The following is a 13,183-nucleotide window of genomic DNA, read 5'->3' as shown; positions in this document are numbered from 1 at the left end:
TTTTTTTTTTTTTTTGCACTTTTTACTGAGCACATACGTATCTGGATATTCTGCACCAGGATTTTTCTTGTTTGACCTTCCCCATAGAATAAATGTTCAAGCCTATGTGTTTGTCCTGCAAGGTGGACATGTTTGGTTGGAGCTGCAATCAAACAACATCAGCCCACATTGAGGCCCAAACAGCCCCCACCAGCCCACTAAATAATCACTTTCTATGGCACTTTATAGCAGCCCCTCTGGCATTTGCCAGAACCCACAGATTGCCAGTCCGGGCCTGATTTCAATCATATGTTTGACAAGAGGGAATACTTGTTGTCAAGAACTGTGAAAGGTGCCATGAAAGGCTAAAGTATAATTTAACTGAAATACATACAAAGTACATTTTTTTCTTTCTTGCAGATTATCTCTCCCATCACCTCAGAAACCTTCTGTGATGCTGCCTCGAAAGAGTGGCTTGTTGGCTGAGGATTCTCACTTTCTGTTAAATGGTATACCCTATAGAATTCTGGGTGGCTCCATGCACTATTTTAGAGTACCAGTGCCATTTTGGAGGGACCGTATGAGGAAAATGAAGGCCTGTGGAATTAATACCCTCACTACGTATGTATCATGCTCGCTGTTGAAAAGAAAACGAAACTTATACTTAATCACCATGATGTTATTAATCCCTGACACACATAGAAATCAATTCTGTAACGTACCTGAAAGTAATAATAATACTACTGTTTTGCCATGGAAACTTAAAGTACCTTCTCTGGCACAGCAGTTCACCAACAGGGCTCTATCTCCTTTACCTCTTACTGGACTGCACACTGTCAGGGGGGCTCACTCTCTATAGGTCCTGACTGGCACTATCAGCCAAACCTTGCCTCATAGGCCCTGACTGGCAGGTATCCCACACACTGTGCCCAATATCTCCTCGTAGGGGCCACAGCTGCCCATGCTAGTCACTGGCTAACTTAAGCCCAATATAGCGTACTAGTTACATCAGCTTCCTTACTACCTAAAGTCACTAGCTCTTCCAGGGAATGACTCAACTATCAGAGAGTTTGCTGTTGTCTTTCCTTCCCATGACTCATCTCAATATTTCTGCCTGCAACCTTCCCTTTTATCATCTTTTAATCTCCACCCCTAGCAACAGCTCCCCCCAAGTGGTTCACCTGGAAATACCCTTATTAACTATTAATTACACATTTGCAAACAATTTTACTCTACATCAAGGTGGTTTTAGATATAATACTATGAAAATAAAGGTTTTGTGGATCTTTTTTGTGCATAAAATGCTGGACATGAATGTTATACTGTTTATCACAGTCATCAGAATACAGTAAACCACTTTGCAAAGAAAAGGAACCTCAGACTTTTAGAAAAGAGACATGTAACACTAGTTTGTAGCCTTTTTCTTACTTTATCCAATATAGATGAGAACCTTTAATCCAATGACAGAAGAGAGAAGAAATTAGTTCACATTTAGAACTAGGGATGCACCACATCTGCTATTTTCAGCCAAATACCGTACTGAATCATGATTGGCATATGCAAATTAGAACAGGAAGGGATAAGTAGGACCGTGCTCTGTGTGTACGTTTAAAAAAAGTTCACATACTTGTTTTTTGACAAAAAGCCACATGATTTTAAGGATTTGGATTCTGCCAGTCAGGAGGATTTGGTTGAATCCAAATCCTGCTGAAACAGGCTGAACCCTAGATGAATACTACACCAAAGTAATCTGTAATAATAAAACAGTATCCTGTATTTGATCCAAACTAAGATATACTTAATCCTTATTGGAAGCAAAACCAGCTTCTCTAGTAGACTTAAGATGCAAATTACATAAAGATCCGATATCCGGAAAACCCTAGGTCCCAAGGATTCTGGATAACAGGACCCATACCTGTACCAAAATGAAAGTACTCACTTTCTGGGCAGTGGGGTAACTATAGATCAACAGACTCATTTGCAAAAACTGAACCTGCTCCCTCCTCCATGTTGTTGTAGGGGACACGCAATGTCTCATGTGAATTATATTTTATCATTATACAAAACTGCACTAATAACTAAAGAGAAATGGTAATACAGCCACATAACATACTAATAAATGTATATATTGTTAGCTGATTCTTTTATTTTTACCTATTATTATTGGTTTAAACAATAGTTTAAGACTTTAAGATTTAAAAATAACTGATTGTTGAACTACACTTGCCTTTATAACCTTTAATTCTTGTTCCTAGATATGTGCCCTGGAATTTGCATGAGCCAAGAAAAGGGAAATTTGACTTCTCTAAGGATCTTGACATAAGGTAAACTAATAGTCAATAATTTTATTAGAAGTACAGTGTTCTGTAACAGTGTTTGTTAAAGCAGGGTGACTTATAGGAGATAAAAATAAGGGAGTGGGTTGAGGAAGGAGGAAATATGACCTATTTTTAAAGGCAAATATGTAAAACTGTGAATGATCTTGACATAAGGTAAACTAATAGTCAATAATTTTATTAGAAGTATAGTGTTCTGTAACAGTGTTTGTTAAAGCAGGGTGACTTATGCAAGATAAAAATAAGGGAGTGGGTTGAGGAAGGAGGAAATATGACCTATTTTTAAAGGCAAATATATAAAACTGTGAATGTGTATTGTATTTGCTGTATACTTATATTTTCTATTTATAGATATCTCCAATTACATCACTTACTTTAACTTACGCCACTGGGACTGCACCACCCATCTGTGGAAAGATGGCACATTGGGCCAAGCATGTGTAAACAATAATGTGCACAGTTTATATAGTAACATAACATTACACAATTTGGGCAAAGCTTCATCCTGGTTATAAACTAGATCGGCCTGTATTGGGGGACTGTGTATTCTTTTAGATCACAAAATAATTTTATTTGTGGAATGCAAAAAAACACAAGTTTAGTTAAAAAATGAACTATTAATATGATGTTGGAATTTGTATTCTGAAACAACTTCTGAAATCGTTTTCCGTGATTTAACTTTTTGAAGCTTGTTTGGAACAGCTGTCTTATTGTGAGTACTTACTTTCCTGAAGAATGAAATGGGAGAGGGCTTTAAAGCTGAAGTAAAGGCTCCCCAAAGGGTAGTAATTCGAAAAAATATATATATTCAAAGAAAATAGGTGCAAAGGTACTTTGCAATATATATGAACAATTTAGTATTATTTATAAGACATTAGGGGTCATTTACCAAGAGCACTCAGGTTCAGCAAGCACATCTCCCCCAGTCTGCTGCGGTTTCCACCATGCAGCAGATAAAGTATTCTGGCACAAGGTGCAGACTTTAACATCAGGGGGAATGCCCGTACTTCTTGGTGCCCCAATTGGGGCCTGGAAGGGGGATGCGTATGTCCCTTTCCCATTTGTCCCAAATGCAGTTAGTGTTGTAGTCACTGCATGCAGGAATAGGGACAGTAATTACAGTTTTTGTCAGGATGAAGAGACATAAAACTGGACATCCCTAAATCCCCATAAAACTGGATATCCCTATATGGAAGTATTCCATTTTTGACATGTAGGAGGTGATTATTTATTTAGGTAGGATGTGGATAATTAGTGCTTTGTCACATCACTGGTGCACAAGTAGCGTTTGTGATAAAAAGAGTCTTGGCTGTAGGAGGGCTCATGGTTGCTGCATTGGTTCAATGATAGAACCAGCAGTGCAGTGAATATTCACTGGAAGACAGACACTGCTTTTGAGTAGCAATTATATTTATGCATAACTTTAAAATGTTTTATGCCAAGTACATTTCTAAAAAGGTAAAATTACCACAGTCAAGGCACAATACATGTGGTTTCTGAAAAAAAAATGCTTTTTAAATTTCAAGTTTTTTGTCTGTATAAATGATGACGAACATTTGAAAATATTTGCCATGTTCTTTGACCACCCTTAAGATGGTAGAGGAGTTAAATAAACAGGAACCTTAGCAGGAAATATAATAAAAGGTGCATAGTTAGCTACTGCTCTAATCACTTTAGAGCAACAAATGAGCAGGGAATATTGACTGGTCACCTGCTTAAAAGCAATATCTTATTGGTTGCTATGGGTTACGGAACATGGGAAAATGATATTATTACACATGCAATGGGCCGGTAAACAAATTAGATAGTTTGAACACTACAGAAATACATGAACAAGCTCTGCTTTTTTTCATGCCAAAGTTCACATGTATGTATTAGTATTTATAGAAGATTATATTGATTTCTCTTTTTCAATGTTGCAGAGTGCAAATACTGTGTGCAAGCAGCCATACCCAGGTTATCCAGTTTATATACTAACCTCCATTTATCGGTGATTTAAAAACTGCAAATACACGCCTATGCAGTGTATAAAATATTATATATGAGAGCACACATCCTGTTTATGCACCCTAAGGGGCTGATTCACTAAGGGTCGAATATCGAGGGTTAATTAACCCTCGATATTCGACTAGGAATTGAAATCCTTCGACTTCGAATATCGAAGTTGAAGGATTTAGCACAGATAGTACGATCGAAGGATTATTCCTTCGATCGAACGATTAAATCCTTCGAATCGAACGATTCGAAGGATTTAAATCAAACGATCGAAGGAATATCCTTCGATCAAAAAAAGTTAGGCAAGCCTATGGGGACGTTCCCCATAGGCTAACATTGACTTCGGTAGCTTTTAGATGGCGAACTAGGGGGTCGAATTTTCTTTTAAAGAGACAGTACTTCGACTATCGAATGGTCGAATAGTCGAACGATTTTTACTTCGAATCCTTCGATTCGAAGTCGTAGTCGAAGGTCGAAGTAGCCCATTCGATGGTCGAAGTAGCCCAAAAAATACTTCGAAACTCGAAGTTTTTTTACTTCGAATCCTTCACTCGAAGTTAGTGAATCGACCCCTTAATGTTGACCGTATGTTTTTATATGCTTTAAAAGGGAGCTGCAAATAATGAATGTGTGTACTTGTTAACATTCAGGGTATTTACTGTTCTGTTAAACTGTTATATCATTCTGTTTACCTTTCAGCGAGTTTTTATCTATAGCAGGTGAAATGGGATTATGGGTAATATTGCGCCCTGGTCCATACATATGTGCAGAATGGGACCTTGGAGGTTTACCGAGGTAAGACACTGCTATCCATGTTGTGCGGTACCTAGAACATGTTTAAAAGGGACCTTTTTTAGCCTTTTATTATTTTGATAAATTTGTTAGGTCCATACTTAACAATACTTAACTGACTGTAGATCAAAATAGCCTTGGATATTATGCTTATCTAAGAAGTCATCCATGCCACTATTAAATGTGCTAATAGAATCTGCCATCACAACATCACTGGCAGGGCATTCCACAACCTCACTGCCATCACAGTACTACCTTTGCTGCTACAAATAGAAGCTCTGTTCCTTAAGTCTTAAAGGGTGGCCTCTGGTGCATTGATATTTTCAATGTGAACTCCGCCCCCCCCTATCTGTTTATTGTGTCATGTAATGTACTTTTAACAAGTAATCATGTCCCCTCTCAAGTGCCTTTCCTTCAGAGAAAACAACCCAAGCCTTGCTAGTTTATACAACCTTTATACACAGGTATACAAAGGGAAAAGGATTTCCCTGTTGGTGTTAAACCCCATTTAATTGTAGTGAGCTGTTTCTGCTGCATTGGACTAGACACATTTAAATTAAATTGATGTAACAATTATTTAGTTTTGTATTTCTTATTTAGCTGGCTACTCCGTGATAAAGATATGAAGCTGCGCACAACCTACAAAGGTTTCACTGAGGCAACAGAGGCCTATTTTGATGAACTCATACCAAGGGTAGCCAAGTATCAGGTATTTTTACCTCTACACATTTAAAGAGACCATGCTTGTGCTTTGGTGTCTAAAGACTAACATCTGCTGTTACCTCCTTAGTATTCAAATGGTGGACCAATCATTGCAGTTCAGGTAGAAAATGAGTATGGCTCATATGCTAAGGACACAAACTACATGGAGTTTATAAAGAATGTAAGTACCATATGATGGGCAAGTCTATCTCAGTCCTTGTTTATCTCTCTTTATATCCATTCATCTACTGTATCTGTTTTTCTGTCCTTCTCACTGCTGGCTTTGTAGAAAGGTCAGTGATTTTCCCTGAATCTGTGCTATTTCTGTGTGAACCAGGCCCTTGTTGAAAGAGATATTGTGGAACTCCTACTTACATCTGATAACAAAGATGGAATAAACTCTGGACATCTGGAAGGAGGTAATATTAATTCTTTGAAAAATCACATAAATCAGAATGCATATTAAATTTAAATTTATTTTTGATTAAAGAGGTTTCATTCTTTTTAAAGTTTGTTTAGTGTTTAGTGCTTTCTTTACATTGCAGTACTGGCCACGGTTAATTTCCAGAAGTTTGAACCAGCACTCTTCTCATATCTCAGCTCTATCCAGGTAAGGTAAATCAAGGCATTACTCATTAGGGGTCATTTACTAATGACAAATCAGGGAGCAAAATACAATACTATAACAAGTGCAAGTCTTCATGGTGATTGCACACTACTCTGCTGTCAGAGACTGTGGGCACAGGGCATTGCGCTACAGAATGGAGTTCAAGGACCTGTGCCCACCTCTGTTCAGTAATACTGTATTCATGAGGGCAAAGGGAGGCATACAAGTATTCTTCTCCGACATTCTACCTATCGGTCACTTCAGGGTGCAAAGGAGCCCTTTAATAAATGGTCCTATTTTCAAGCACTAAGTGCTCCAGGGTCTTCTGTGACTTGATGGAGTTCACTTAATTAGGGCTTCTAAACCATATCTGGTGGTGCATAAATGGAATACATTGTATTAAGATCTTTTTTAGATATTTTTTTTAGGGATCCCAACTTGATTTATAATAGGGCTACACCATGTATAACTGGATAATTAATAATGCACCCTTCCCTCAACCCTGATCGTGGCCACAAAATAGAGGCCAAGGGACGCAACAAAGTACTTGCTGGGAGAAAGGGGGACTGGTTAAACCTCATGGCTGGTGCAGGGGGGCCCTTAAGGTGGGGTCCGGACCACCCAGTCTGATGCTGATAATACCAATAAAAATATTAATATATATAATACTAATGGGAAAAAAAAGTAATATTTTGATCTAGAAAAGAGGTCAAACTGCTTGGTTGTGCTTAGAAACACATTTTGCTATTATTAGGTATACTAGACTTTAGCAACATTAACTATGAAGTCTACATTGTGTGGGCTTTACTGCAATTTATGTAATCGTGTTTTTTATTAATATATTGTGGTTACTTGTCATCAGTTCAACTCAAAGATTCCACACCGATACACAGTTTAAAGAGGCCAATGGATTCAAAACAATTGGGAAATCATTATTATACATTACTCTTTTTATATTTCTGTTTAAAAGATATAAATTACAAATAAAAAATAAAGGCTTGGCATAGAGGACTTTTAACTGCATATTACAAAAAACTCCCTATTGGTTTCCAACAATGAAGCTCTCACTATCAGTAAGTGACATGAGTTATAACTAATTTTTGCAAACTTCTTCTAGAGTAAGAAACCTGTTATGGTGATGGAATTTTGGACAGGCTGGTTTGACTACTGGGGAGGGAAACACCATATTTTTGATGTTGATGGTAAGTGCTACTTTCAGACTCTCTGTCACTTGCCATTTTTAATATTTATTCTTCAGACTGTTCTTTAATCACAATAAACATACCTTATTTTTCACTCAACGCAGAGATGATGTCCACTGTATCAGAAGTGCTTAATCGTGGAGCCTCCATTAATTTGTATATGTTCCATGGTGGTACTAACTTTGGATTCATGAATGGAGCTCTGCACTTTCATGAATATCTCCCAGATATTACCAGCTATGGTAAGTTCATATAAGTACTGGATCATGTAAAGAAATATACAGGTCACATTATTCCATATAAACTTTTGAATTCGAATTGAAAGTTACTTTTATGAGTCAATCCTAATATTTTGGTGTGTTTAGCTTTCAATAAACAGTCATGCATTCCATCATGGAATACTTTCAAAATGAGTATATGATGAGATGAAAATTCAATTATTGCTATTTATGTCTTATAGAGACACTCACAAATTGATCCAGGTTTGTCTGTTTTCTGCCTCTGCATGTCATGGGATCTCATTTCTTTGAGACCCCAATAGTAACAATATAAATACCTTCCTTTTTCATTGTCTCACCTCAACTTCCATATACGCCTTTTACTGTAGTGGCTCCAACTAATATGTTTGTTATACAGCTCTTCCGAGGCCCATTATTGCTACAATAAATTGCTTCAGTCAGTAGAAAAGACATGCCAGTGCTCAGGAAATTGTAAATCTGTAATTTGGAACTACATACCTAAAGTCTACTAACATTTTTATTATATTATTTAAACCCGATAGCATGGGTGTCCGCAGAAGGGGGCAGTTGCCACACCCTGACTTCCCCAACTAGTTCCAATAAATTATACATTAAAAAATTTTTATACTTCCCACCCCAAGGTTATCTTCTGCATTGTCATGAATATTTTAATTTTCAGTGGAATGCTACCCTATGTGATATTAGCTTACTTGCCCCCCCCCCCCAAAAAATTTCTGAGGACACCCATGCCCAATAGTATTGTTTTGTGTCAAATAAGACTTAATTATATCTTAGTTAGGATCAAGTACAAGGTACTGTATTATTATTACAGAGAAAAAGGGAATACTTTCTAAAAATGTGAATTATTTGGTTAAATAAGTCTCTTAAATGGAGTCTCTGGTAAATTGCCTTCCCGTAATTCGGAGCTTTGTAGATAAGGGGTTTGCAGATAATGGCTCCCATACCTATATATTCTAATAAGCAAATTTGTGTATTACATTGTGGAGTCCACATACAGTAGCATTTTATTTAATTTTATTAGCAATTACCAATATACTGTTTGTACTACAAAGAGGTTTCAAATTATAGTCATGTCTAAATAAATAACAGCAAAACAGAAAAAACTATAATATTGTGGAAATAAAATGGCACAGTAATCAGAGTTATTTAATACAAAAAGTATATGAAAACCAATAGATATTTTGAGGGTAACAATAAGCCTCTTTAAAGAGATTGCTTATAAGGAATATAGGAAAGATGAGCAAAAGGTGATTAAGCACAGAACAGACTTTGAAGTGAAATCTTACAGCAGGACAAATGTATTTTCATATTTTTTTCAATTGAAATCAGAAGGGTAAAGAACAGAGTTTATACGTCTTGGATCAACGTTACGTACTGGTACATTTGGTACAAATATAAGGACAAACAGCCAACAGAGGTGCAATTTTTACCAGTGCAGTAACCAGTATCAACCACTGTATAAATGCACTGAAGCAAATGCGTGCATTGCAAATTAGAACTAGAATCTGTAGATTTCAACCAGTTTAGATACTGAAAATACTGCAGGTTTCTCCCTCGCATCCTTTATCTATTTCGCACCTTGCAGGTCCACCTACCTCCCAAATACATTAAAGATCTCCAAAATGCTCTTCAATCTTTCGTATGGAAGGGTAAGAAACCCAGATTGGCTTTGAATACATTACACTATCCAACACACTCAGGGGGTTTAGGGTTTCCCAATGTCTCCCTATACCACAGGGCGTCCCTTCTTGAAAATGTGGTTAGAATGCATAGTGATCCGGGCTGTAAATCCTGGGTGGATTTAGAATCCCATTTTCTGGCTGGCCATTCCCTAGCGGACCTAGTCTGGCTTCCTCGTGATTCCAGGCCAGCAACTCCTGCAGCCTTACCGACAACCAAACTACTTCTTCATATCTGGGACACCCATCGCAAGAAATTTAAGTTTGGAACTTTCCCCTCTCAGCTCACCCCTATTACAGCTCTTAAACGCCTGATTCCGCATATTCATCTAGGTGACTGGCATGCTAAAGGAATTAAGACTTTGGGTGACCTTTATTTCGCCAATTCTTGGAGACCCTTTGAGGACTTACAGAGGAAATACGGCTTGCTAGAGCAGGCTAGATACCCATGGCTGCAAATATGCCACTTGATGCGGACACATTTACCAACCTACAGGACCATCAGACCTTACACACTAATGGAACACTTATGCAGGTCGAGCAGGTATGGCAAGGGAGTGCTATCAGATTATAGATGCTTATACAGAAGGACCCAGATCGGAAACTATTGTATCAGCTACGATGGGAACAGGATCTCAATATAAGTCTTGCACCAAAAGATTGGGACTTGATTTTTTCGGCTTCTAAGGGCGCAACTCGGTGCACTAACCATATCGAACTCAGCAAGAAAATTCTCTTCAGATGGCACTTGACACCTGCTAAGATTTGTCGCATCAATCCTACCTATAGCCCAAAATGCTGGAGAGGGTGTGATGCCACAGGTACCCTGTTACATATGTGGTGGGAGTGCCCAAAAGTGCATATGCTTTGGACTTCGACTTTTGATTGGATCAAGACCCATTTCGGGTGGATAATACCCACCAAACCGGAGATAGCACTCCTTCATGCAGCCCCACCGGATTCTACTCCGACTATGAGAAAGCTGTTGTTCCACATTTTTACGGCGACTGCTACAATCATTGCTAGAAAATGGAAACTTGATTCTGATTATGCTCATATGGACTTCATCACCCTGCTTTCTTCCAGTGAGCGTATGGAAGAGATGGCTGCTACTCTGGACGATAAACGGGATCTGCATAACAAAATTTGGCTGCCGTGGCAGCAATATATTGCTAAATCCACTCAGGTAGATGCGCCTTAGGCCCTCCCTGCTCCGGTGACCCTCCCCTTTTCCTTCTCTACCCCCTTTTTGTGTTTTGTTTTTCTTTTAATGCGGCTACCCAGTCAATTCTAGACAACCTATGGAGCAGCCATTCGTACTGAGGAGACACAGTTATGAGAGATTTACTGTTTTCTGTTATTGTTCACAATGCGTAGCAATATTTCAATGCTGGTCATTGTATGTGCCATTCCACATTTATTTTACATATGCTGTATGTGATGCTTTTGTGGATGTGACAATAAAGCATTTGTGTTAAAAAAAAAAAATACTGCAGGTTTTGGGTCAAGTTGCAGACACTAGGTGACATCCATGTCCAGGCAAGAATCAGTCCTTTGAAGGCAATGTAAGACTTCAAAGAAATCTGAATTCTGTAAATTCATTGGTTGGAAACATTTACCAATATGATTTGTGTTCTTCATTGTAGATTATGATGCCCCACTTACAGAGGCTGGTGATTATACGTCAAAATATTTTAAGCTGCGAGAACTTTTTGGTGTTTACAATGGTAATGATGTATTATATTTTGCCTGATCTAGTCTCTTGACCATCTTCTTATTATTATTATTTTCTTTTCCAGTGCTATAATCATGTTACTAAACCCCAAAAAAATGACCTGCTTCCTAAACGTTTACTGAAAATGTGCTTCAATTCAGTTCTGCTGGACCCTATACATTGGTATGCCCCCTAATATCTGCTGGGTCTGTTGCTACTGTTACCACTATTCAATCATATGCTACATGTTACATATGCTACCGGAATGTATCTAGCATGCTTTAACAAATCATGTGATCATTACTAAATAATAAATCATATGTCATTCTTTTCACCTAGCGGAGAAACCTCTTCCGCCAGTGCCAAGCCTTACCTTAAAGGCTTCCTATGGTGCTGTAGATCTGAAACGCTGTTTGCCATTGTGGGAGGTTTTGCACCTTGCGGGAGAGGTAAGGTGATTGTGAAGCAACACTGATCATTAAATTCATAATTAGCAGTTTGAGGGACAAAATATTCCATACTCTGCCTCTGTAGGCTTTAAAATGAAAGTGTTTAGTTCAGTTTTGTGCAGGGGATTATGGCTTGAAAATGCTGAGTGGTTTGTCATTTTCCAAAAAGCTCTGAATAATGGGAAGGCCACATCTATTTTAAATGAATAATTGTAATTATTTTTAAACTCCCTTAAAAAAGTAATTATTTTGAGTGTTCTTTCTGTAAATAATTGAAATGAAAAAATAAATGTCTGCCTGTATTGATTACAACATTATACCTGTACCAATCATTCTTTTAATTTACAAATATAATTGTCACATATAACTGAAGTGATGTTTTTAATTAAATATATCCCCCCCCAAAAAAAATATTCATACACTGTGATATGGTGCTATGGAGGGAATTTATCTTTAAAACATAGCTTATCATAGTTTATCTGCCTTGTTGGTCTTTAAACTCTTATTTGATTAGTTTAATTATGTGGCTTAAAAATATTGTCTATTCCAGCCATTTAAATCAGCAGAACCAATAAATATGGAAAACCTACCAGTGAACGATGGAAATGGACAGTCATATGGGTATACCTTGTATGAGACCACTATTTATGGAGGAGGAAAATTCCACACCAAGGGAAATGTTCGTGACAGAGCACAGGTAACGAATGCCAGATAAAGAAGTCAACTATGATGCTTGAGGGCTCATTTACGTATGCAAGTTCAAGTGCACCTAAGCTCAGGTTGTGCGTGGTTTTTTTTGTCTAAATATACCTTATTGCATTGAGCTCCTGCATGTTCATTAGAGGAGAAGGAAAGTCAGGGCAGTAAATTGCCAATAGATTAGCAACAACAGTGCAAGGTAGAACGCCATTTTTATTCTTTAAAATGCTTTTCCATACCTGAGTAAACAACTCTAGACACTGTCTCTGTTTGTTTAGGATAGCAGCTGCCATATTAGCTTGATATGACATCACTTCCTGCCTGAGTCTCTCCCTGCTCACTCATAGCTATGAGCTCACATTACAGAAGGGATGGGAGAAGGGAGAGGAGCAACTGAGCATGCTCAAGCCCAAGCCCTGGAAGTTTAAGCTCAAAACAGGAAGTCTGATACAGAAGTCCCTGTCTACACAATAGAAGGAAAGAAATGTGCTCTTTTGATGGAGGACTCAGAGCAGCATTTGAGGGTTTACTAGTGTATTTATATAGACCTTTCTGATAAAGCTTACTTAGGTCTAACCTTTCCTTCTCCTTTAAGAAAGTTTTGCTCTACTGTGTCTATTCACATAAGGAAACTCTGGAGCTACCACCACCAAGAACGAGGAGGTCAGTTCCCACAGAAGGCTGTGTCAGTAGGTGCAACAGATTTGTGCCAAAAGAATCACAGGATAATGACATTTTGACATCAAACATCAGAAGTAATGCCTTCCGC

At 38.0% G+C, this 13,183-nt stretch overlaps 1 protein-coding gene across 1 annotated transcript in view; it reads left to right on the top strand.

The window, feature by feature from the left end:
- The window catches only part of glb1l2.L (galactosidase beta 1 like 2 L homeolog), a 38,248-nt gene that overhangs the window by 8,790 nt on the left and 16,275 nt on the right, over positions 1-13,183 (top strand). Inside the window, exons 2-13 of the mRNA XM_018225680.2 lie at positions 400-600; positions 2,235-2,303; positions 5,010-5,105; positions 5,703-5,811; positions 5,893-5,985; positions 6,142-6,223; positions 6,350-6,414; positions 7,529-7,613; positions 7,718-7,855; positions 11,199-11,279; positions 11,606-11,715; positions 12,266-12,412. Coding sequence (XP_018081169.1) covers positions 400-600; positions 2,235-2,303; positions 5,010-5,105; positions 5,703-5,811; positions 5,893-5,985; positions 6,142-6,223; positions 6,350-6,414; positions 7,529-7,613; positions 7,718-7,855; positions 11,199-11,279; positions 11,606-11,715; positions 12,266-12,412 — 1,276 coding nt within the window. The remainder of the gene's footprint in view (positions 1-399; positions 601-2,234; positions 2,304-5,009; positions 5,106-5,702; positions 5,812-5,892; positions 5,986-6,141; positions 6,224-6,349; positions 6,415-7,528; positions 7,614-7,717; positions 7,856-11,198; positions 11,280-11,605; positions 11,716-12,265; positions 12,413-13,183) is intronic.

Source organism: Xenopus laevis, chromosome 7L (assembly GCF_017654675.1).
Source record: "Xenopus laevis strain J_2021 chromosome 7L, Xenopus_laevis_v10.1, whole genome shotgun sequence".
NCBI lineage: Eukaryota > Metazoa > Chordata > Amphibia > Anura > Pipidae > Xenopus > Xenopus laevis.
Note: the sequence above shows the minus strand (reverse complement) of the source record. Positions and strands in the feature narration are given on the sequence as shown.